Source organism: Mesoplodon mirus (assembly GCF_964341445.2).
Source record: "Mesoplodon mirus genome assembly, chromosome: 5".
NCBI classification, from domain to species: domain Eukaryota; kingdom Metazoa; phylum Chordata; class Mammalia; order Artiodactyla; family Ziphiidae; genus Mesoplodon; species Mesoplodon mirus.
In genome coordinates this window covers 93,949,293-93,976,484 of record NC_138980.1, presented here as the reverse complement: position 1 = coordinate 93,976,484, position 27,192 = coordinate 93,949,293, and the positions used below count along the sequence as shown (strand labels likewise).

Below are 27,192 nucleotides of genomic sequence, written 5' to 3'. Positions count from 1 at the left end.
TTTGGTAGAATTCCCCAGTGAAGCCATACAGTCCTGGATTATGTTTGCAGAAATAAAAAATTTATTACAGATTCTATTTCACTTCTAATGATCAGTCTGTTTAAATTATCTATTTCTTCTTGACTCAATTTTGGCAGGCTGTATGTTTCTAGAAACTTGTCCTTTTAGGTTGTCCAATTTGGTGGTGTGTAACTGTTCATAGTATTCTCTTAGGATTTTTTGTATTTCTCTGGTGTCAGTTGTTATTTCTCCTTTCATTTCTTAATTTATTTATTGGGCCCTCTCTCTTTTCTTCTTGGTGAGCCTGGCTAGAGCTTTACCAATTTTGTTTATATTTTCAAAAACCAGCTCTTGGTTTTATTGATCTTTTCTATTTTTTTGATCTCTTATTTATTTCTTCTCTGATCTTCATTATTTTCTTCCTTCTGTTTTATTTGGTTTTCGTTTGCTCCTCTTTTTCTCATTCTTTTAGGTGGTAGGTTAAATTGTTAATTTGAGATTTTTCTTATTTTTTGTTAATTTATATTAAGCACTTATTTATTTTTAATGGAAGTATAGTCGATTTACAATGTTGTGTTAATTTCATGTGTACAGCAATGTGATTCAGTTTTTTATACACACATATATTCTTTTTCAGATTCTTTTCCCTTATAGGTTATTACAAAATTTTGAATATAGTTCCCTGTGCTATACAGTAGGTCCTTGTTGATTATCTGTTTTATATATAGAAGTAATTTCTTCTTTTTGTTTTTCCTTTTGTGTTTGATGGTTTTCTTTTGTACTATGCTTGAGTTCTTTTTAGTTTGTGTGAATCTGTTGTATATTTTTGATTTGTGGTTACCCTGGATCTCAAGTATGTCAAGCCTTAACTATATCTGCTTGCTTTAAACTGATAGTCACACAAGTTCAAACACATTGTAAAAGCTCTACATTTTTATACTCCCCTCCCCCATATTTTGTGATTTTTTGATGTACCGTTTTACATCTTCATGCTTATTCTTTTGTTGTTAATTGTAGTTATAAATGCTTTTACAATTTTTGATTGTTTTTAGATCTTTTTATTGGCCTATTTAAGTGATCTTTAATCCTTTCCTATTGTGATTTTCTCTTTCCTATAGATTCTTGCTGCTTTTCTATTTAGAGAAGAACTTTCAGTATTTGTCTTAGGGTAGGTTTAGTATTGCTGAATTACTTGGTTTTTGCTTTTTCTGAGTAGTTCTTTATCTCTCCTTCTATTCTAAATGATAATCTTGCTGGATAGAGTATCCTAGGTTGCAAGTTTTTCCCTTTCAGGATTTTGAATATATCTTGCCACTCCCTTCTAGCCTTCAAATTTTCTGCAGAGAAATCAGCTGATAGCCTTATGGGGGTTTGCTTGTAACTGACTCTGTTTTTCTCTTGCTGCCTTTAAAATCATCTCTTTAACTTTTGTCATTTTAATTACAATATATCTTGGTGTGGGTCTGTTTGGGTTCATCTTGTTTGGGACCCTCTGTGCTTCCTGTACCTGGATATCTGTTTCCTTTCTTTAGGTGTCAGGCTTTCAGCCATAATGTCTTCAAATACATTTTCTATCCCCTTTTCTCTCTCTTCTCCTTCTGAAATCGCTATTATGTGTAGGTTGGCATGTTTTATATTATCCCTTAGATCATGTATGTTGCTTTCTTTTTTCATTTTTTTTCCTGTCTGCTGCTGTGATTAGGTGATTTCCATTATTCCGTCTTCCAGATCACTTATTCTTTCTTCTGTGTCATTTAGTCTGTTATTCATTGCTTCTAGATTGGTTTTTATCTCAGCAATTGAATTGTCTAATTTTGATTGGTTCCTCTTTATAGTTTCTAGTTCCATGTTACAGTGATCTGCATTTCTATCAATAATCTTAATTCCGTTAGCATTTTTAGTGCCTCCTTTTTGAATTCAGGGTCTAGTAGATTGGTGAGGTCAGTTTCATTATTTGTTCTTTCAGGAGATTTCTCTTGTTCTTTTAATAGGGAGTAGTTCCTCTGCTTCTTCACTTGACTTCAGTTTCTCTGTCTCTATGAATTTAGGAGAAACATTTATCTACTGTGGTCTTGAAGGGATGGTTTATGTGGGAGCAACCTTGTGTAGATTGTGTAAGTCCAATATTTTTGGTTTGAAGGCTGGTTTTTGTATGGATACCAGCCACATCTTTCCTCAGTGTGCTGGCCATTATCCCCTTCATAGGGGATGTGGTTGGTGTTGGGTGTCCAGATCTGGCACTGGAAGTGGGGTAGGGCTTCCTCTGCTCCATGCCTGTTACTGCCCTGTTGTGGGTGAGGTCTGCTCCCCAGTTACTGAAGTAGAAGCACTAAGGGTTCAATCAGGCTCTGTTGCCCTTGAGAGCATACCATGCCATGCACTGAAGCACAAGGCCTATATAGTCACAGTGAACATTTGTGCCGCCTTTGCAGGTGTCCACATTTCCACCCAGAAGCAGCCCAAGGTTGTGTCCCTCTCTCCATTGTGTTTATCCCAGACCTAGTGCTAGGCTGTGGCTACAGGAATTGAGGTGGCTGTGCTGCTGTCTGGGACCTGGGCTTGCTCTGTGGCAGACCTCTCCCAGAATCTGTCCACCCCAGATTTGGCTCCAAGCTTCAGTGTGGAGTGGGCAGAGCTGGAGTGCTCCCACTGGGGAACAAACAGCTGCATACTCCTGCCCATGGCCTGTCCATGCAAGACTCAGCACCCAGAAGCTGTGTTTCTGTGGTGTCCCCTGGTGCATGTGCTGGCAATGTCTGCTGTGGCTTACCCCCTGCTGTGTGTGCACTGACCGTGGTCTCCATGCTTCCCTGAGGACTACACCCCAGGCCCTCCAGTCTGTCTCCATGCACCTAGATTTAGTCTTCTCCCTGGGCCTGTCTGCCTGAGATTCAGAGCTTAGCTGCTCCGTGTACTTTTGTGCCACCAGTGCACATGCTGACAATGTCTACCCCATATAGTCAGTTGCCCCCATGTGTGTGCTGAATATGGTCTCCACAGTTTGGCCAGGATCATACCCTGGCACCCAGGTCTGACTCTGCACAGCTAGACTAATTCTCTGCCCTGATCTTGTTCCAGGCTACAATGTGGAGCAAGTGGGGCTGGGGTTTTGCCCCTTTGGATTGGGAAGTGCAGCAAGGCACCAGTCTCTCTCTGCCCTGCATGCGCATACTCCTTGAGAATAGTCTAGGCTTCTCCAGCCCCTCTATCTGTCCCAGCAGATTTCCCTTCAGGCAAAGATGCTCCCCAGGTCGAGGGTCTACCTGTGTGGACCTTCTCTCCCTTAGAGATCCCTCCCAGGGGGCACCAGTCTCGTCCTGCTCCCTTTTTATTTTTTTCTGTTCTACCTGGTTTCATGGAGATCTGTATTGCATCTTTGGTTGTATAGGAGTTCTTCTGCCAGTTTCCAGGTGGTGTTCTGTGAGAATTGTTCCACATGTAGATGTATTTTTTTATGTGTTTGTGGGTGGAGGTGAGCCCCACATCCTCCTACTCCAACATCCTGATTCCTGTCCCCTTTGGATTTTTTTGATAATTAAAAAAAAAATTAGAACAGTCATTCAAAATCAACTAGTAGGCAGTTACAGTCATATGTCCCAGAGAGGATTTTTACATGTAAGAGCAGAAGAATCAATTACTTGAATTGTAATAGCTAAACATTACCATAGGGTTTCTGAAATTGTTGCTGTGAGTTACTTTTAAAATTACCTATTACCCCTACATATCCCTTTCTCTCAAACACCCACTCATTAATGTCAAAATTATTTGTTTTGGATATTTTCTTCCCTAAACTTTTTTTTTGTCATGCTCCACAAACCTTGTAAATCTTTTGATTTTCCTTTTTTAAATGCACTTAAAGTAATCCTTATATTTATGTTTCTGTTACTCAGAATTTACTACTTGTCTTTTCTCTCTCCTCCCCTAATATATGTCTTTTAATTTCTAATACCCTAGTGAAACTAGCAAAAATTCCTATAAATATTTCATTCTCAATAAGGTAAAAGGTCTATGAAGTAGTCTGTATGATAAAGAAATTGTTTTGGTGGTTGCTAAGAGAAATCCTTTAGAGAATTTATAATAAATGAATGTAGAAAGACCTAGACTTGTCCTTTTAAAATAAAAGTCAGCAAAGAGCATAGTGTAGCATAGAAACAAGGTTTAGATAGAAAGAAATTCTGACCTGAGATAGGTTAACACTTCCAAATAGTAGACTTACTTAATGATGAATAAGAGCTGTAGGAGCTGTAAAGGGTAAATAAACATGGAGTACGTGTCTCATTCTCCTTCTTCTTTCTCACTTAAAGTGGGAAGACTAGAAAAATAAATGACTAAGGCTGAACAACATGAGAGGAGCTGAAAAAAATCCATCTGGTGTCCAACCCACCCTAAGACTCATAGAACCCTTTGTTAATGTTGAGGCAGAAATAATATTAAGAGTAAATTACAAAGAGTACCAGTTGAATTTGTGTTAAAGTAAGTACTTAGCAGAAGAATTAAGGTTTAGTTAAAAAGATAAAATGTAGTAAAAGTTTCATTTTAAGCCATTTACATTAACTTAAAAGGGAAAGCTTACAGAAAAAGCAGAAAAGAGGACTGAAAATGCAGAAGAAAAAAAGGAATAATTTTATTGCTTGGCCTAATAGGTTCTAGGCATTGAGCTACACACTTTTCCAGTTATTTAACTAGTGTCCTTCAGCTCCAAACCCACCCTTCTTCTCTCTGCTCTGTGATGTTGGGGACAGGCACACTCCAGGAAGAGTTCTAGGATGGTGAAGAAGAAGGAGCTTGATTCCTCTTGTTGTCTTGCTCTTGGCACCCTGGTTTCAGCAAGAGACAATTTGTTCCAGTGTCCTTTTTTTTTTTTTCTGTGCTCTCAAAACTACCTACCATGCCCCATCAGAGGTACCAGCAAGAGCTGGGCAGTGCCTCCCCTCAGAGGGCTGAGTCCCACTGTGTGTGGTGCTTCCTCCATGATTCTAGATTCTGATTATCCAACCCTCATCTCTCTGATCCTCTGGCCCTAGAGGTGGTAGTAGTCTCCTATTTCTGTATTATTTTTATGTTCCCTTTTCATTTTCTTAGTTCTCTAACACCTTTTAAAACAATTCTTTATGTTAAATTCTCTCTGTTAAAATGACTGGCATGTTTCTGTTTTTCTGATTAGCTTCTGACTGATACCACTCTTTACATAAATGGTAATTTTTTTTATAAGTGAGTAACTGAAGCTCAAATAGGTTCAGTAACATGCTCAGTGTTTCATAGCTGCCAGGAGGCACAGCTAGACAGTGAACCCAGAGCTACAAGCCCCCATCTTTGCTGATATCCCAGGACACAGGAGGAAATCCATGAGATGTGTGTTGCCAAATTTTAAGAATTTTAAAGAATAACCTAAGAATTTTAAAAATTTAGAGAATAATTTAAGAATAAAGGTATTTACCTATCTATCTAGTTAATTATTCAGAATCCTTATGCCTTTATTCATATATAATCTTGAATTTATATATTCTTCATATATTTATTGCAAGTGAATATGTATGTATATGTGTGTGTGTGTATATATATATATATATACATATATATATATATATATATATATATATATACTTTTTTAGCTCCTTTCCAAATCTCCACCACTGTGATAGAAAAAGGATTTTTTTTTTAAAAAAGATGTGAATCCATAAAGAGAACAGATAAAAGCCCATCAGAAATACTAAGAAAATTGTGGAAGTTAGAAAGCAGGTGAACAACTGGGAACAGACTAAGCAGAATAGGAAAAAAAAAAAAAAACCACCTAAGTCTGCAGTTTAGAAGCTTTAAAGCAGACTAGTCCTTGCCTCAGAACACCAGAATAGTTCTGATATTGCAGACATTGGATTTCTAAAAGGTGGTTGTGATACAGCAGGATTTTTAAAAATTCTTATAAGTAGCAGTTAGATCTCCAGAGTCTTTTGCCCACAACTTACAGACCAGTGATTCCATCTCTTTACAACCCATAAGAAAGATTATTACTTTAAAAGGCAGTTAGGGTTTGGTAACGCTGAGTAGTGTGGATAGACGGATGGTAGAAAATTGAGACCTCATTGCATAGAAGTGAGGGAATTAAAGGGGGATAGTAAATAGTTGATGGAGGAAGAATTTGGATGGGATCAGATTCAGAGAAAAGGGGCTGGCTGGCCTTCTAGGGGAGAGAGTTCTTTTCACATGTGAGGAAAGCAAAGATTGATGAAAGTATTTGGAAAGGTGCATTGGGGAATATTATTTCTGAGAACTTACATATTCTCTGCATGAGAAGACAAGGATGGGTCAAAAGGTTTGGGAGCAGCAACATAAATTTGAATCAGCTCTGTAGGGAATCAAAACAGGAACACCCTTCCCTGCTTCCATTTTTCTACCATACGTTATTGTTATCTTAAAGAATGATATTGTAAATTCACATAATATAGGTCACAAACTTGTGGCCCACATGTCAAATTTAACCCAAAAGTATGTGATTTTTTTTTAAATCGATTGCCAACATTTTGAAATTTAGCAACTTTTATTTTTAAAATGATTGAGGGCATCTTCTTAAAAGACTAGATGATCCTACAGCACTGGACACACTGCATAGTGGAGTGGTGGGAAGTTTCTTTAGATGGCGTAGGTATTCTATAGCCCTCTCACTAATTTATGTGAACTTTTTGACCTGGAAGCCATTTGAATTTGACATCCTGATAAAGTATCTGTCTCTTGAGTATCTGACTTGGCATATATTGACTATGAAATGTAAATCCAAAGTGGGGGCCTTACCTCTTTTATTAGTATAATAGTTATTATAGGAGTATCAGTTGATGTTCATTCCATTTTCAAGAAATAGTTCTTATTTGTGACTCATTAATAATTTGCAATTCATTTTCATCTAACTGTCCAATGAAAATCAATACTCTGAGAATCATTAAGTATGTGTACGATCACAAGTTAAGAGTCAATTAGTTCTAGCCACGTTCTTGAAAACATTTATCTAGTAAAATACTTCACTCAAATGTGACTAAGTGCTAACTGTTAATTTGGGACTAAGATATGACTATTAAAGAATCTGCACCAGGGTAAACTCCTTTCTAAGAAATGGCTTACAGTTAATTAAGGATTTTTGCCTAGCCTGTAGCTATCTTGGTCTCTTTCATGCAATGGATTTCTGGCATATGGACCTCAGTTTTGGGGGCTCATTTTCTTTTCTAATGAAATTACTTCAGTCCTAGGAGGAAGCTCATAGAGTTTGGTTTGCTTGCGTAGTTTCTCTTCTCTTCATAATTTCTTGGAAGCAATTTTTTCCCTCTAACTCTTTATCTTTCCGTTCTTCCACCTCACATATTGCGTCTTCCTTTTGTTGCATCTTTAGCTCTTCCTGCCACTGTTACAGAGAGAAAGTGTCATTTATATATGATTTTTCATGAAAAAAATATATGAGTTTAGCTTCTCAAAATGCAGATTCTTATATCCAATTATTCTCTTAGTTTTTCTCACAGATATTCTTCATGAATTTATACTCTACCATACTGGAAAAATATAAAAGCCATCTGTTAGAAAGTGTATAACACCCACAAAAAACAGAATTCTCTCTTAGCATTTTTAATAGTAATAAACCAACAATCCAAAAAAAGAGGTAATACGGTTTACATTTATATACACCAAAGGAATTTCCTTTCATCATTAATATTGGTATTTACATGATAGCATGGAATCCTAAAATGAAAAATCAAGCCAAAGCAAAATAAAAACCAAATTAAAGTGAAAGGCATAGTGATATTATTTATTACTTATGAGATTGAAAATGAAATTAATGGGCAAAGACTGATTTTGCAACAGACCAGTAAGAATACTTCTAAGGAATTCTTCTCAATTGACCACGTTATTTCATGACAATAATACCATTCTCTGGAGGCAGGAGTACTAGGAATAAGTAGTTGGAAGTAATGATGTTAAATCAACCAAATAATCATTTTTTTCCCCTTCTAATATCTTTAATGAGGGATGTGGCAAAAAGAGGTGGTAATCACCTCATCAGGCCAGGTAAAAAGTTCAGGGCAGAATGACCCCTAGCATGAAATGTTAAAAATTCCTAAAGACACAGCCTATATTGATCATTTTGTCACCCTCAGCCCATGCACACTCACAAACGACAAGACTATGCTTAACAACCTATCAATTAATTTAAACTTACTATATACCAGTGCTGGGAATTATGACTGTGATTTTTCATCTGGGATATACAGATATTCATAAGCAAAACCAAACCTCAGAATCCACAACTCATCACTCAGCTTTCCAAAGGCAATAAATATTTTTTAAATGTCAACACACTCAGATTAAATATTAAACAAAAAATCATATCTACTTCTAAAATTTCCAGTTAAACTTTAAAGACATAAGAAATAGGAAAATTTCCTGCACTTATCTTGAGACTGTTTCTACACACAGTTATTACTCATATAAGTGTCATTTCTCAGAAGCCATTTTTACATGAAATATCCAGAAAATTGAGGCAAAACATCCAGAACATTCCAGCATAGGCTAAAATTTAGGCCTTGGTTTAGTCTAAAATTCTATGATACCCATCTGTGACATACAATTTTTTCTCATATTATAAACTACGTAATATCAATTGTTTGAAAAAACCACCAATTTTATAACATAAAAGTAATAGTTGGTAATAATGATAGTACCTATAAACAAAGACATCTAAAAATTTACCCTTTATGAGAGATCTCAATGTACTTTACGACTTTGATCTTTACCTTGTGAAAAATCAACAGAGGATTAATTCTTAAGAACTCTCAGTAAAATAGAATTCTTTGGTTTCCTGAACAGCATGTATAAAAGCAGTAATGGGGTACCATATTGCAAACCACCAGGAGGCAGCTCTTCCTCTTTTAGTTCCTTGTTAGAATTTGGCTTGGCTGGAATGCACCATAACAGTATAATCCTTCTTTTTGTTAGCCCAAGAAAAATGTAAACTTCTTTTTCCCATTTTTTTCTCTGTTGACTATGACAAATTCAATTTGGATAAATCATTGTCTTTACTTTTATTTCCCATTATTATCATCAATTGTGGCAACTAGGAGGATGCAGATATGCTTGAAGTTGATGGGAAATAGAAGCACCATACTGCTTTATTCAGCCCATTCACTTAGGATTCATTCATCACGCTATAGAGTACCAGCAGTGTAAAAGGTACAGTACCTTAATGTCTGCTGAACAATTAGGTATCTGCCCTATTCCTTGCATATCAGGGACACTTGATAAAATTCAACAGGTACAGTTAAAACTGTAGCTGTGTGTTTTTGTTTCTTGTCAGTTCTACAGATTCCACCTTCCCTCCCCCATTTAGGTAATTATAAGCCAAGAAATTGAGCAACTATGAAAAATTGACAAGTAGATTTGAAGTCCAGGGATCTGGTTTTATATATAGACTCAGTCATTTACTAACTTTAAAACCTGGGACAATTAACTGAATTGTAAAGCTACATTCTTCTTACTGGTAAATGTTTTACAGAGTTGTTGTAAGGATTAAATTAACTAATGTAAGAGCATTTTGTAAAGTGTGAGATATAACTACAAAGCACTATAGTTATAGCTATGTCAAAGGAAATAGTGTATAGATGAATACTTTTTATTTTTATTTTTAATGTTTTTTTATTTTTGGTGGTACGTGGGCCTCTCACTGCTGTGGCCTCTCCTGCCACGGAGCACAGGCTCCGGATGCGCAGGCCCAGTGGCCATGGCTCACGGGCCCAGCCGCTCCGTGGCATGTGGGATCCTCCCGGATTGGGGCACGAACCCGTGTCTCCTGCATCGGCAGGCGGACTCTCAACCACTGTGCCACCAGGGAAGCCCAGATGAATACTTTTTAAAATGATATCCAGAGAAATTTTCATAAACCTTCCCAAATCAATACTACTAAACTGCTAAGTATTTGATTAGGCTAGCCACAGATCAAACAATTTGGATCCTATCCATTCTCAAACATATTTACAGAAAGGATTCCTTAACCCGTCTGTATAAAGATTGATGGCAGTGATTGCTTAGATACTGCTTATAACCTTGGAAGGAGGAAAAGACGATGTTTTTTAGGAGGCATTTCCTAGCCTTTTCTCTGTCACTCAAAACACTGTCCTCTGTCTCTTTAGGCCAATGTGTTTAATCACAAAATGATCAAGGTCTTTTGAAACTTTCAAGGGTAAAGAATGATAAGGCAAAGATTTTTGTTCTGTTATTAAAACTACACTATGTATGTGTGTGTATATATACATTGGCAACCTGTTATCTTTTGTAATATATTCCAGATAAGTTAGTTGAAGTGAATGGTAAAATTATAGTTGTTGCAATTTATGAACCATTAGGAATTTTTTATAATGCCCTGTACATATGATATACTGGTTTAACATAAATGTTATTAGTGAATAAAATAACAATACTATAGTTCTCATTTTGTGATTCCAGGGTATCATTCAGTTTCCAAACCCCAATACTTGTGGCCACTGCTAGGGTGGCTAAAATATTGACTATGTGATAAATAACTATTTAATGGGATCAATAAATGAAATGATCACTTATTCTTTCTCAAAATATCACTAATTGAAAGGAATGTAAACCATGGGAATATAAATACAATCTGAGGAATAATACTGAACTAGTGATAAAAATAATTTAAACACATTCTATATGCTATTGAATCTATATTGTATTCAAAGAAAGAACAAAAATAAGTACTCTCTCTCCTATTCCAACTCTACTCCTAAAAAGTAGTAGTCATAAAATGATTTGGCAAGAAATCTTTGATTAAATATAGCTCAATGGGGCTTCCCTGGTGGTGCAGTGGTTGAGAGTCTGCCTGCTAATGCAGGGGACACGGGTTCGTGCCCCGGTCCAGGAGGATCCCACATGCTGCAGAGCGGCTGGGCCCATTAGCCATGGCCGCTGAGCCTGTGTGTCCGGAGCCTGTGCTCCGCAATGGGAGAGGCCACAACAGTGAGAGGCCCACGTACCGCAAAAAAAAAAAAAAAAAAAAAGCTCAGTGGATTAAAATATGTTAAGTAAATGGCCTTGTATTGTCACTGCTTATTTAACTGATACCAAGAACAGAATGATTAAAGTCTTTCTAATATTTCAGGGGTAAAGAATGGTCACTGAAAATTGAGTCAAAAGATTTTTATTCTGTTGTTAAAACTACACTACAGAAGAAATCAGTGTTCAGTATTCAGTATCAGATTCCTGTCACAAAAAAATCAGAACTAATTCAGGAAACAGGATAAGGCTAGTATTTTGTAAATGATAGAAAGCCAAATTTTCTGTAACCCAATGAAGGCCCTGAGGTATATAGATAGTACAGTGAGATATAATTCAGTTTAGCAAATCTCAGTCATGGTTCTACTTTTGAGTTCCATGTATTAATGTTTCCATCTCAGAACTACAATTTCTGATTCAAAATGCCTTTAAAGAACAAAGGTTTTGCTGCTAGTTTAAGAAAGTCAATCTCACGTGATGGTCAGTGATTCTTGCCAACTCTTTGTCTGCCTTGGTAAAAAAATCTGGATATGGAAACAAGGGGATTTCTGGCATAGAAGAATGTTCTCTTCAAAATAGCACAAGAACAGATCCAATATTAGGTATAGTCTTCCTCCCCGGAATATGTAGATTTACAAATCCTCATTATTAAGAATTTTTTTTTTTTTTTGCAGTACGCGGGCCTCCCACCGTTGTGGCCTCTCCCGTTGCGGAGCACAGGCTCCGGACGCACAGGCCCAGCGGCCATGGCTCACGGGCCCAGCCGCTCCGCGGCACGTGGGATTCTCCCGGACCGGGGCACGAACCCGCATCCCCTGCATCGGCAGGCAGACTCTCAACCACTGCGCCACCAGGGAAGCCCTATTAAGAATTTTGATTCTATATTGTTAACATAGAAAACTACTCTGTGTAGACTACTACATATTAGGTTTTAGTTTCTGTAAGCCATTTGGGTTCTTAAAACTGACATTTCTGAGGGTAGGGCATGACATATAGAATGAGAACTAGAAAATAATAAAAAGGCAATCTTCTGCTAGGAGATGTAAATACTACAGCTGGTCAGTAGCAAATGCGAGGCTAGAGTATGAAAGGCTTAAGGGAGCCTGAAGTAGACTATGCCCAACAGGGAGATGAAAGTGCCTGTCACTGTACACAGCCCCATGACCCTGGAAGTTCTGGTGGAATTCTAAGCCTAAGAATTTGATGTAAGATATACTAAAAAAGAAAAAAAAATGATGTGACTCCAATACTTCTCTCAAATAAGGGTGGAACTGTGGCAGACAGTTTAGCAACAGCTCAATGGAAGTGTTGGCAGTACAAAGCTGGGTCCTAAACTAGTGGAAATTTAGTATTAAACCATCCACATAATAATTATATTATTAAATTTATTATGAAGAAATTGTGAGCTCACCACCCCTTTCTCCAATGTCCTTCTCCTCCTCCTCTCTCTTGCTGCAGGGCTGGTTAATGCCTACTTTTTCTTCAGCTTCTCAGTTCAAGCCCATTACCATAGCTCTCAATCCGCCATGGGCCTTTCCTTCATCATACTTATTTCAATCATAACTTTACATTTATCTGTGAGCCTGTATGAAATTCTTTTTTCCTGACTAGAAATATGAGCTATATGATTGTGGAGACTTTGTTTGCTTATCATTGACTCCACAGTGACCTACACAGTGCCACTAGACACTGAATGAATGTGTGTATGTTTGGTAAATTACTGAATGAATAAATGAAAGTTGTGATGTTTTAATCCCCTTTATATTCCAGGCCATCAATGAGAGTCTACCACACAACACTCTTATGTCAGCAGAGCAGTGTCCAGTAGAGCAAGAAGACGACAGTCTCAAGAGGTAGGTCATTAGAGTGGAGCTAATAGCATGGATCCAAAGGAAAATAACTCAAGTGACAGGGGACCAGGGAAAATATATGGAGCCCTCTCCTAACCCATAAGATTCACAAGTATTGTGGGGCAGAAAGGCAGTGAGCTTCCCACTGCATGGAGAATAGGGCCCCTAGCCATTCTTTGAAATATTAAAATGATTCTAGAATGCTGGGGAGTTAGGGGGCATCTGCGGCTGAGACTTGGGTTAACTATATTCATTCAACAAAATCTGGGCACTTCTGATATTCAAAGAATTGTGCTAAATGCTGTGAAAACATAAATGAGACAGCACTTTTAAATTAGTTAAAGGTTAAAGGTGTTGAAGCAAGTTGCCTCAAATTCCTTCTTGAATTATAAAAGTTTAAAGACATGCATAACAATATACATAATGTTAGAAAGCCTTTAAAATGGGAAGATTAGATGGATACGCTGGTGCACCTGATTTCTAGTTATCTCAGTTGAATAGTTTGTACTGGAAAAGAAAAATGTATAAATAACTATAATACAACATGAGACATAAGACAGGTAAGTATTCAATGATATAAACAGAAAAATGTAGTAAAATGGTTAAGAAACAGGTTCTGGACTCAGATCTCTAAGCAAATTTTCATCCTGCCACTTAGTATTATTTATCACTCTGTTCCTTGGTGTCTCCAATTTTAATACAAGAAAAATAATAGTACCTTCCTTGTTATGTATTTATAAAAATTAAAAAGGGATAAGACATAAATACCTTTGATGGAGCAAATACTAAACAAGTTTCAGCTATACTATCCTTGTCATTATCATTATCAAAAAAATTCAGAGGAATAAGCCATGACTTTTAGGTGGTACTAAAAGAGAAGAGAATAAAATAAGAGAAGAAGTAATGGAAGACAAAACAATTAAGATGAGGCTTAAATGAGATGTACAATTTTTATGTTTGGAATTAAATGGGAAGTAGAGAAAAATCTTCCCAGAAACATGGTATATTACAATCCTCGGTGTGCCATAACAAATTACCACAAACTGGTAGTCTTAAAACCCAGAAATCCATTTTCTTACAGTTCTAGAGGCCAGAAGTCCTAAATCAAGGTTTTGGCAGGGTTGGTTCCTCTGAAGGCTCTGAAGAATGAATTCCAGGCTTCTCTTCGCTTCTAGTAGCTGTTGGAAATCCTTAGCATTCTTTGGCTTGTAGATACATCACTCCCATCTTTGTCCGTCTCCAAATGGCCTTCTCCTTCCATGTCTCTATGTCTGCTGCTTTTCTGTCTCTTACAAGGACACAAGGACACTGTGGATTTAGGGCCCATGTGACCAAGACAGCCTTAAGCTTGACTAAGCTTAGACAGGCTTCTTCCTGACTCTAGGCACCTGATCTCCCTTGTCTTAGAGCTTTTACTGTAGAAAACTTGCAATTGTAAATTATTTCTCTTCTCCCAGCCTTTCGCCAGTTTTATTATCCAGGAACACTTTTCTCAAGGACCTGGGAGCCATCCCTTTAAAATAAAATCATCAAGAAAGATAATGCTCCTATCTTCCAGTCTCTGTGGGAGAGTAGGAATCTTACTTAGGTGGCAATTAGCAAACACAATGACCTAATCACATTGACCAGCCTCTCCTCTAACATCTTCCAATACATTTCCACTAGCTCACCTCAGCATCAAAAAACCTCCTGTCTTTTGTTTCAGGGGAGTTAAGTTCAATCTCTCTCCCTTATTGCAAGACTTGAGTGAAGTTTTCTTTGCCTGTTTAATTTGTCTGGTGCAATTTCTCTTTGATACACCCTAATTCAAGATGATCTCATCTTGAAATCCTTATCTTAGCTACCCAGATAAGGTCACATTGACAAGTATGGGGGCCTAGCACTTTGACACATCTTTTGGAGGACACAGTTCAACCCACTATAGATGACAAAGCAGGAACAAAAATTCAGACAAAGGAAACAAAGCACTTATTTGGGGAGAAACACACAGACTGAAAAGGATGGAACCTAGAATACATTTAAGGGAAGAGTAGGTGACTGATTTATTCACTCATTCATTCATTTGCTCAAACATTTATTGCAGGAGGAATGTTATTATAAGGACTGAGAAGAGAAAAAAATTTAACTTAGATACTGCAGTCCAAAAATTCAAAGTTCACATGGGAGGGAGACATGTAAAGAGACATTTATAGTACACTGGAAAATTTGCTGTAAAACAGGGTTCTCTGGTGGACAAACATTGGAGATGACATAATTTAACTTAGCCCGAGAGTAAGAGAAAATTTACTGAATGAGTTATGCATAGTTTTGTCCCAATAAGATGATTACGGACTGAAGAAAATACATTTAGGACATGTTCATTTTTTTTTAATATACCAAGGATAAGAAACATACAGAGATACTTACAAAAAGAGAAAAAAGCTCACACAAAAAACCCAAAACAAGGGATAATACTGTTCTTTATAGAGTTATGGTTTTTCAAGTCCCCAAGCTCTTCTGAGGATGTAAAATATGGAGTGAGCATCCCTTTAGAAGGTATTCCCCAGGAACATGTGAATAACCATGTCTCATGCCTCTTTAATCCTGCATCTCCCCCTCTGACCTAATCAATTCAGCAGGTTCTGGACTCAGATCTCTAAGCAAATCTTCATCCTGCCACTTAGTATTAGTTATCACTCTGTTCCTCTGTTTGCTTTTATCTCAGGCAGACTATAATAATCTTTGGAATTACCCAATGAGGGGAAGATACTGTATTATTTAAACAAACCACAGAATTATATCCTTGTTCAGCAATTGAATGACTTTGATCCCTTATCCCACTTTTCTTTGAGAGAAATTGAACATGCACAGACTCATTGGTTGGCATTTTCTCTAGTATACTTCATTTTCATTTTTGAGGTCCAGCATGGATGTATGATTCTCAAAAAATGTCATGGATATAGGACCTTTCACTGATACTAAACTTAACTTATTCCAAATAATTGTAATTGAGTATGATGTTAGCTGTGGGCTTATCATTTATATTCTTTGTTATCTTGAAGTATACCCCTTCTATACCCAATTTGTTGAGAGTTTTTATCATGAAAATGTGAAAATTTGAATTTTGTCAAATGCTTTTTCTGCATCTAGTGAGATAATCATATGGTTTCTATCTTTCATTCTATCAATGTGGTATATATCACATTTATTGATTTACATATGTTGAATCATCCTTGCATTCAAGAGGTAAATCCCACATGATCATGGTGTATGATCCTTCTAATGTGTCCATTTTTTAAATTTTTTATTTATTTTTAAATAAAAAAATTATTGCAGTATATTTCATGTACATTATATAAGTAACAGGTGTACAATACAGTGATTTACAACTTTAAAGGTTATACTGCATTTATAGTTATTGTCAATATTGGCTCTATTTCCTCTTTTGGAATCCTTGTAACTTACTTTATACATAATAGTTTATACCTCTTTGTTCACTACCCCTATCTTGCCCCTTCCTCTTCTCTCTCCCTACTGGTAACCACTAGTTCATTATATCTGTGAGTCTCTTTCTGCTTTGTTATATTCACTAGTTTGTTGTATTTTTTAGATTTCACATATAAGTGATATCATAAAGTTTTTTCTGTCTGACTAATTTCACTTAGCATAAGATCCTTCAAGTCAATCCATGTAGCAAATGGCAAATTTTCATTCTTTTTCATGACTGAGTAGTAGTCCATTGTACATATATACCACATCTTTATCTATTAATCTGCTGATGAACACTTAAGTTGCTTCCATATCTTGGCAATTGTAAATAATGCTGCAGTGAACACTGGGATGTATGTTTGTTTGTTTTTTAATTAGTGCTTCGAGTTTTTGTTTGTTGTTTTCTGTTTTCTTGGATATACACCCAGGAGTGGAATTGCTAGGTCATATGGTAGTTCTGTTTTTAGTTTTTTGAGAAACCTCCATACTGTTTTCCACAGTGGCTACACCAGTTTACATTCCCAATAACAGTGTAAAAGAGGTCCCTTTTCTCTACATCCTTGCCAATGTTTGTTATATGTGTTCTTTTTGAAGAAAGCCATTCTGACAAGTGTGAGGTGATAGCTCATTGTGATCTTGACTTGCATTTTCCATATGATTAATGATGTAGAGTAGCTTTTCATGTGCCTGTTGGCCATCTGCATGTCCTTTTTGGAAAAATGTCTATTCAGATCTCCTTTCCATTTTAAAAATCAAGTTGTTTGTTTTTTTGATGTTGAGTTGTATGAGGTGTTTATATATTTTGGAGGTTAACCCCTTATTGGTCATACCATTTACAGATATTTTCTCCCATTCAGTAGGATGTCTTTCTGTTTTGTTGGCGGTTGCCTTTTTTTGTGCAAAAGCTCAAGTTTAAATAGGTCACATTTGTTTATTTCCTGTGCTTTAAGAGAAAGATCCCCCCAAAATGTCAAAAACAGTTCAGCCTATGTATTGCTCTAGGAGTTTTATGGGTTTTGGTCTTACGTGTAGGTCTTTACTTTTATTTACATTTAGGTCTTTAATCCATTTTGAGTTTATTTTTGTATATGGTGTTAGAGAATGTTCTAATTTCATTCTTTTACATGTAGCTGTCCATTTGTCCCAGCACCACTTTTTTTTTTTTTTTTTTTTTTTTTTTTTTTTTTTTTTTCTTTTTGCGGCATGTGGGCCTCTCACTGTTGTGGCCTCCCCCGCTGCGGAGCACAGGCTCCGGATGCGCAGGCCCACCGGCCATGGCTCACGGGCCCAGCCGCTCCGCGGCATATGGGATCCTCCCAGACCGGGGCACGAACCCGTATCCCCTGCATCGGCAGGCGGACTCCCAACCACTTGCGCCACCAGGGAGGCCCCCAGCACCACTTTTTAAAGAGACTGTTTTATCTCCATTGTATATCCATGTCTCTTTGTCATAGATTAATTTACCATAAGTGTGTGAGCATTTCTGGGCTTTCTATTCTGTTCCATTAATGTATGTGTCTGCTTCTGTGCCAGTACCATACTGATTTGCTTCCTGAAGCTTTGGAGTATAGACTGAAGTCAGAGAGCATGATTCTTCCAGCTCTGTTCTTCTTTTCTCAAGATTGTTTCACCTATTCAGGGTCCTTTAAAATTATTTGTTTTAGTTCTATGAAAAATGCCCTTGGTATTTTGGTAGGGATTGAACTGAATCTGTACACTGCCTTGGGTAGTTTGGCCCTTGTAACAATATTAATTCTTACAATCAAAGAACGCAGTTTATCTTTCCATCTCTTTTGTGTTGTCTTCAATTTCTTTCAGCAGTGTCTTACAGTTTTCTGAGTACAGGTCTTTTACCTCCTTAGGTAGATTTATGTCTAGGTATTTTATTATTTTTGATGTGATAGTAAATGGGTTAGTTTCATTAATTTCTCTTTCTGATAGTCTGTTAGTGTATATTAATACAAGAGATTTATGTGCATTAATTTTGTATCCTGCAAACTTTACCAAATTCATTGATGAGCTCTAGTAGTTTTCTGGTGGCAACTTTAGGATTTTTTATGTGTAGTATCATGTCACCTGCAAACAGTGACAGTTTTACTTTTGCTTTCCAATGTGGATTCCTTTTATTTCTTTTTTGTTCTCTAATTACTGTGGCTAGGACTTCCAATACTGTGTTGAATACAGGTGACAAGAGTGGGCAACCTTATCTTGTTCTTGATCTTAGAGGAAATGCTTTCAGCTTTTCACCATTGAGTATGATGTTACCTATGGGTTTGTCATATATGGCCTTTATTATGTTGAGGTATGCTTCCTCTATGCACACTATCTGTAGAATTTTTTAAATAAATGGATTTTGAAATTTGGCAGAAGTTTTTCCTGCATCTATTGAGATGATCACACTGTTTCTATTCTTCAGTTTATTAACGTGGTGTGCCACACTAATTGATTTGCAGATATTAAAAAATTCTGGCATCCCTGGGATAAGTCCCTTGTGATCATGGTGTCTGATCCTTTTTCTTTTCTCACACATACACACTGTATTTTATTTTTACAAGAGATAAATAAACTGACACCAAGCATTGTAAATGGATGACCACAACAAAAGCAACAATGATTGCAATTACCAAACACGAAACACACTCATACTATGTCATAATATTGACATTCAGTCCAGCAATCCTCCACTGTAACAGCTCCTTTACTTTGCAGTGAAAATTGTATATTTTTTGCCTCTGAGTCCTTGTGGGATTTTTAAAATTATTATTCAAACAGAAAGTCACAAAAATTATAATCATCCTCATCAGTTCACTCACTCCCATGTAATTAATTTTTTTATCTTGATCTTTTGTTAGCACTTTTATGAATTCATCAGTTTTCCATTAGAGTTCTGAAAATGCTTATTCATTCAGTTCAGCAGTATAGTCAGTTACCAGAAACCTGTACTTGTCAGAGTCTTTTCCATGAATTCCTTGAAGATGAAACCCTTTTATAGGAACAGTTTTGCAAAAGCATCAGAGTACACCCAGAACTGTCTGTAAATGACAAAAGACTTAAAAATGACCATGGTTAAAGATATGATGAAAGTTCATAATAATGCAATTGACAAGGAAATTTAGTTATTTCTGAGATATACATTTTAAAGTAATAACTAGAATTATGACTTATAACATTATACCAGAATATATAAGATTTTTAGAAATTTCATGTAATGTCTGAAACATTTATATTAACATATTTCCATACAAATAACCCAAAGACAGTTTAGTATTGTTTTTTATGTTTGTTTTTTTATACTGCAGGTTCTTATTAGTCATCAATTTAATACACATCACGGCAATTCCAATTGCCCAATTCAACACACCACCATCCCCACCGCACTGTGGTTTTCCCCTCTTGGTGTCCACACATTTGTTCTCTACATCTGTGTCTCAATTTCTGCCCTGCAAACTACTTCATTTGTACCATTTTTCTAGGTTCCACATGTATGCACTAATATACGATATTTGTTTTTCTCTTTCTAACTTACTTCACTATGTATGACAGCCTCTAGGTCCATCCACGTCTCAACAAATGACTCAATTTCGTTCCTTTTTATGGCTGAATAATATTCCATTGTATATATGTACCACATCTTCTTTATCCATTCGTCTGTCGATGGGCATTTAGGTTGCTTCTATGACCTGGCTATAGTAAATAGTGCTGCAATGAACATTAGGGTACATGTGTCTTTTTGAATTATGGTTTTCTCTGGGTATATGCCCAGTAGTGGGATTGCTGGATCATATGGTAATTCTATTTTTAGTTTTTTTAGGAACCTCCATACTGTTCCCCATAGTGGCTGTATCAATTTACATTCCCACCAACAGTGCAAGAGGATTCCTTTTTCTCCACATCCTCTCCAGCATTTGTTGTTTGTAGATTTTCTGATGATGCCCATTCTAACTGGTGTGAGGTGATACTCATTGTAGTTTTGATTTGCATTTCTCTAATAATTAGTGATGCCGAGCAGCTTTTCATGTGCTTCTTGGCCACCTGTATGTCTTCTTTGGAGAAATGTCTATTTAGGTCTTCTGAACATTTTTGGATTGGGTTGTTTGTTTCTTTAATATTGAGCTGCAGGAGCTGTTTATATATTTTGGAGATTAATCCTTTTTCCATTAATTCATTTGCAAATATTTTCTCACATTTTGAGGGTTGTCTTTTATTCTTGATTATGGTTTACTTTGCCGTGCAAAAGCTTTGAAGTCTCATTAGGTCCCATTTGTTTATTTTTGTTTTTATTTCCATTATTCTAGGAGGTGGATCAAAAAAGATCTTGCTGTGATTTATGTCAAAGAGTGTTCTTCCTATGTTTTCCTCTAAGAGTTTTATAGTGTCTGGTATTGCATTTCAGTCTCGAAACCATTTTGAGTTTATTTTTGTGTATGATGTTATGGAGTGTTCTAATTTCATTCTTTTACAAGTAGTTGTCCACCCAGCACCACTTACTGAAGAGACTGTCTTTTCTCCATTGTATATCTTTGCCTCCTTTGTCAGATTAGTTGACCATAGGTGCATGGGTTTATCTCTGGGCTTTCTATCTTGTTCCATTGATCACTGTTTCTGTTTTTGTGCCAGTACCATATTGTCTTGATTACTGTAGCTTTGTAGTATAGTCCGAAGTTAGGGAGTCTGATTCCCTCAGCTCCGTTTTTCCCCAAGACTGCTTTGGATATTTGAGGTCTTTTGTGTCTCCATACAAATTTTAAGATGATTTGTTCTAGTTCCATAAAAAATGCCATTCATAATTTGATAGGGATTGTATTGAATCTGTAGATTGTTTTGGGTAGTATAGTCATCTTCACAATATTGATTCTTCCAATCCAAGAACATGGTATATCTCTCCATCTGTTGGTATCATCTTTAATTTCTTTCATCAGTGTCTTATAGTTTTCTGCATACAGATGTTTTGGCTCCCTAGGTAGGTTTATCCCTAGGTATTTTATATTTTTTGTTGCAATGGTAAATGGGATTGTTTCCTTAATTTCTCTTTCAGATTTTTCATCATTAATATATAGGAATGCAAAAGATTTCTGTGTGTTAATTTTGTATCCTGCAACTTTACCAAATTCATTGATTAGCTCTACTAGTTTTCTGGTGGCATTTTTAGGATTCTCTATGTATAGTATCATGTCATCTGCAAACAGTGACAGTTTTATTTTTGCTTTCCAATTTGTATTTCTTTTATTTCTTTTTCTTCTCTGATTGCTGTGGCTAGGACTTCCAAAACTATGCTGAATAATAGTGGTAACAGTGGACATCCTTGTCTCATTCCTGATCTTAAAGGAAATGCTTTCAGTTTTTCAACATTGAGAATGATGTTTGCTGTAGGTTTGTCATATATGGCCTTTATTATGTTGAGGTAGGTTCCCTGTATGCCCACTTTCTGGAGAGTTTTTATCATAAATGGGTGTTGAATTTTTTCAAAAGCTTTTTCTGCATCTATTGAGATGATCATATGGTTTTACATCTTCAATTTGTTAATATGGTATATCACACTGATTGATTTGCATGTACTGAAGAATCCTTGCATCCCTGTGATAAATCCCACTTGATCATGGAGTATGATCCTATTAATGTGTTGTTGGATTCTGTTTGCTAGTATTTTGTTGAAGATTTTTGCATCTATATTCATCAGTGATATTGGTCTGTAATTTTCTCTTTTTGTAGTATCGTTGTCTGGTATTGGTATCAGGGTGATGGTGGCCTCATAGAATGAGTTTGGGAGTGTTCCTTCCTCTGCAATTTTTTGGAAGAGTTTGAGAAGGATGGGTGTTAGCTCTTCTGTAAATGTTTGATAGAATTCACCTGTGAAGCCATCTGGTCCTGGACTTTTGTTTGTTGGAAGATTTTTAATCACAGTTTCAATTTCATTACTTGTGATTGGTCTGTTCATATTTTCTGTTTCTTCCTGCTTCAGTCTTCAAAGGTTATACCTTTCTAAGAATTTGTCCATTCATTCCAGGTTGTCCATTTTATTGGCATAGAGTTGCTTGTAGTAGTCTGTTTGGATGCTTTGTATTTCTGTGGTGTCTGTTTTAAGTTCTCCTTTTTCATTTCTAATTTTATTGATTTGAGTCCTCTCCCTCTTTTTCTTGATGAGTCTGGCTAATGGTTTATCAATTTTATTTATCTTCTCAAAGAACCAGCTTTTAGTTTTATTGATCTTTGCTATTGTTTTCTGTTTCTATTTCATTTATTTCTGCTCTGATCTTTATGATTTCTTTCCTTCTGCTAACTTTGGGTTTTGTTTGTTCTTCTTTCTCTAGTTCCTTTAGGTGTAAGGTTAGATTGTTTACTTGAGATTTTTCTTGTGTCTTGAGGTAGGCTTGTATAGCTATAAACTTCCCTCTTAGAAATGCATCTCATAGGTTTTGGATCATGTTTTCATTGTCATTTGTCTCTAGGTATTTTCCTCTTTGATTGCTTCAGTTGTTTAGTAATGTATTGTGTAGCCTCCATGTGTTTGTGTTTTTTATGTTTTTTTCCCTGTAATTCATTTCTAATCTCTTAGCGTTGTGGTCCGAAAAGATACTTGATATGAGTTCAATTTTCTTAAATTTTCTGAGGTTTGCTTTGTGCACCAAGATGTGATCTATCCTGGAGAATGTTCTGGGTGCACTTGAGAAGAAAGTGTAATACGCTGGTTTTGGATGAAATGTCCTATAAATATCAGTTAAATCTATCTGGTCTACTGTGTCATTTAAAGCTTCTGTTTCCTTATTTATTTTCTTTTTGGATGATCTGTCCATTGGTGTAAGTGAGGTGTTAAAGTCTCCCACTATTATGGTGTTACTGTTGATTTCCTCTTTTATAGCTGTTAGCAATTGCCTTATGTATTGAGGTGCTCCTATGTTGAGGGCATATATATTTAAAATTGTTATATCTTCTTTTGGATTGATTCCTTGATAATTATATTGTCCTTTCTTGTCTCTTGTAACATTCTTTATTTTAAAGTCTATTTTATCTGATTTGACTATAGCTACTCCAGCTTTCTTTTGATTTCCTTTTGCATGGAATATCTTTTTCCATCCCCTCACTTTCAGTCTGTATGTGTCCCTAGTTCAGAAGTGTGTCTCTTGTAGACAGCATATATATGGGTCTTGTTTTTGTATCCATTCAGCAAGTCTGTGTCTTTTGGCTGGAGCATTTAATACATTCCCATTTAAGGTAATTATCAATATGTATGTTCCTATGAACATTTTCTTAATTGTTTTGGGTTTATTTTTGTAGATCCTTTTCTTCTCTTGTGCTTCCCACTTACAGAAGTTCCTTTAGCATTTGTTGTAGAGCTGGTTTGGTGGTTCTGAATTCTCTTAGCTTTTGCTTGTCTGTAAAGCTTATGATTTCTCCTTCGAATCTGAATGAGATCCTTGCCAGGTAGAGTAATCTTGGTTGTATGTTCTTCCCTTTCATCACTTTAATTATATCATGCCACTCCCTTCTGACTTGTAGAGTTTCTGCTGAGAAATCAGCTGTTAACCTTATGGGAGTTCCCTTGTATGTTATTTGTCATTTTTCTCTTGCTGCTTTCAATAATTTTTCTTTGTCTTTAATTTTTGCCAATTTGATTACTATGTGTCTCGGTGTGTTTCTCCTTAGGTTTATCCTGTATCGGACTCTCTGAACTTCCTGGACTTGGGTGGCTATTTCCTTTCCCATGTTAGGGAAGTTTTCTACTATAATCTCTTCAAATATTTTCTCGGGTCTTTTCTCTCTCTCTTCTCCTTCTGGGACCCCTGTAATGCAAATGTTGTTGCGTTTAATGTTGTCCCAGAGGTCTCTTAGGCTGTCTTCTTTTCTTTTCATTCTTTTTTCTTTATTCTGTTCTGCAGCACTGAATTCCACCATTCTGTCTTCCAGGTCACTTATCTGTTCTTCTGCTTCAGTTATTCTGCTATTGATTCTTTCTAGAGTAGTTTTCATTTCAGTTATTGTATTGTTCATCTCTGTTTGTTTGTTCTTTAATTCTTCTAGGTCTTTGTTAAACATTTCTTGCATCTTCTCACTCTTTGCCTCCATTGTTTTTCTGAGGTCCTGGATCATCTTCACTATCATTATTCTGAATTCTTTTTCTGGGAGGTTGCCTATCTCCACTTCATTTTGTTGTTTCTCAGGGGTTTTATCTTGTTCCTTCATCTAGTACATAGCCCTCTGCCTTTTCATCTTGTCTATCTTTCTGTGAATGTGGTTTTTGTTCCACAGGCTGCAGGATTGTAGTTCTTCTTGCTTCTTCTGTCTGCCCTCTGGTGGATGGGCTGTCTAAGAGGCTTGTATAAGTTTCCTGATGGGACGTACTGGTGGTGGGCAAAGCTCAATAAAACTTTAATCCGCTTGATTGCTGATGGGTGGGGCTGGGTTCCCTCCCTGTTGGTTGTTTGGCCTGAGGCAACCCAATACTGGAGCCTACCTGGGCTCTTTCGCAGGGCTAATGACAGACTCTGGGAGGGTTCACGCCAAGGTGTACTCCCCAGAACTTCTGTTGCCTGTGTCCTTGTCCCACGATGAGCCACAGCACCACCCCCCCATCTCTGCAAGAGACCCCCCAACACTAGCAGGTAGGTCTGGTTCCATCCCCCTGGGGTCATTGCTCCTTCCCCTGGGTCCCCATGAACACAGTACATTGTGTGTGCCCTCCAAGAGTGGAGTCTGTTTCCCCCAGTCCTGTCGAAGTCCTGCAATCAGTTCCCGCTAGGCTTCAAAGTCTGATTCTCTAGGAATTCCTCCTCCCATTGCCGGAACCCCAGGTTGGGAAGCCTGACGTGGGGCTCAGAACCTTCAGTCCAGTGGGTAGACTTCTGTGGTATAAGTGTTCTCCAGTCTGTGAGTCACCCACCCAACAGTTATGGGATTTGATTTTACTATGATTGCGCCCCTCCTACTGTCTCACTGTGGCTTCTCCTTTGTCTTTGGATGTGGGGTATCTTTTTTTCGTGAGTTCCAGTGTCTTCCTGTCAATGATTGTCCAGCAGCTAGTTGTGATTCTGGTATTCTTGCAAGAGGGAGTGAGAGCACGTCCTTCTCCCCCATCTTGGTTCCTCCCTGATCCTTTTAATGTATTGTTCAGTTTGCTAATATTTGGTTGAGGTGGTTTGTGTCTATATTTATCAGCGATACTGGCCTGTAATTTTCTTTTTTTGTGACATCTTTATCTAGTTTTGGTTTCAGGGTGATATTGGCCTCATAGAAAGCTTGGGAGTATTCCTTCCTCTGCAATTATTTTTCGAATAATTTGAGAGGATAGGTGTTAATTCTTCTCTACATATTTAGTAGAATTCATCTGTGAAGACATCTGGTCCTGGACTTTTGTTTTTGGGGAGTTTCTAAATTACTGATTCAATTTCATTACAGGTAATTGGTCTGTTCACATTTTTCTATTTATTCCTGGTTCAATCTTAGAAGATTGTACATTTCTAAGAATTTGTCCATTTCTTCTAGGTTGTCCATTTTATTGGCATATAGCTGTTCATAGTAATCTCTTATGATCTTTTGTCATTTGTGCTATCAGTTATAACTTCTTTTTCCTTCCTCATTTTATTGATTTGGGCCCACTCCCTGTTTTTCTTGATGAGCCTGGTTAAAGGTTTATCAATTTTGTTTATCTTTTCAAAGAACCAGTTTTTAGCTTCATTGATATTCTCTTGTTTTTTAGTTGCTATTTCACTTATTTCTTCTCCAATCTTTATGATTTCTTTCCTTCTACTACTTTGGGCTTTGTACTTCTTCTGTACTTCCTTTAGGTATAAAGTTAGGTTGTTTATTTGAGATTTTTCTTGTTTCCTAAGCGAGCTTGTTTTGCTATAAACTTTCCTCTTAGAATTTCTTTTGCTGCAAGCCACAGGCTTTCGATCATCATGTTTTCATTTTCATTTGTCTCTAGGTATTTTCTGATTTCCTTTTTGATATCTGCAGTGATCCATTGCTTGTTTAGTAGCATATTGTTTAGCTTCCATGTGTTTGTGTTTTTTACAATTTCTTTTTCTTGTAGTTGATTTTTTTTTTTTTTTTTTTTTTTTTTTTACCGTCTGCGGCACGCGGGCCTCTCACTGCCGTGGCCTCTCCCGCCGCGGAGCACAGGCTCCGGATGCGCAGGCCCAGCGGCCATGGCTCACGGGCCCAGCCGCTCCGCGGCATATGGGATCCTCCCAGACCGGGGCACGAACCCGCATCCCCTGCATCGGCAGGCGGACTCCCAACCACTGCGCCACCAGGGAGGCCCGTAGTTGATTTTTATAATAGATCTCTATTGGAATATAATTGCTTTACGATACTGTGTTAGTTTCTTTTGTACACCAAAGTGAGTCAGACATATGCATACATAGGTCCCCATATCCCCTCCCTCTTGAGCCTCCCTCCCATCCTCCCTATCCCACCTGTCTAGGTCATTGCAAAGCACCAAGCTGATCTCCCTGTGCTATGCTGCTGCTTCCCACTAGCTAACTATTTTACATTCGGTAGTGTATATATGCCAATGTTACTCTCACTTCGCCCCAGCTTTCCCCTCCCACCCTGTGTCCTCAAGTCCATTCTCAATGTCTACATTTTTATTCCTGCCCTGCATAAGTACCTTTTTTTTTTAGATTCCATATATATGCATTAACATACAGTTTTTTTCTCTTTCTGACTTACTTCAATCTGTATGACAGACTCTAGGTCCTTCCACCTCACTGCAAATAAATCAATTTCATTTCTTTTCATGGCTGAGTAATATTCCATTGTATATATATGCCACATCTTCTTGATCCATTCATCTGTCAGTGGACATTTAGGTTGGTTCCATGTCTTGGCTATTGTA

The 27,192-nt window shown here is 37.0% G+C and overlaps 1 protein-coding gene across 1 annotated transcript in view; it reads right to left on the bottom strand.

The window, feature by feature from the left end:
- Positions 1–6,981: 6,981 nt before the first annotated feature.
- Positions 6,982–27,192, bottom strand: part of TMEM232 (transmembrane protein 232) — a gene marked incomplete at its 5' end in the record, with an annotated part of 240,883 nt that continues 220,672 nt past the window's right edge. Inside the window, 4 exon segments of the mRNA XM_082621232.1 lie at positions 6,982–7,196; positions 7,198–7,282; positions 7,284–7,387; positions 11,515–11,608. Coding sequence (XP_082477358.1) covers positions 7,131–7,196; positions 7,198–7,282; positions 7,284–7,387; positions 11,515–11,608 — 349 coding nt within the window. The 3' untranslated portion in view covers positions 6,982–7,130.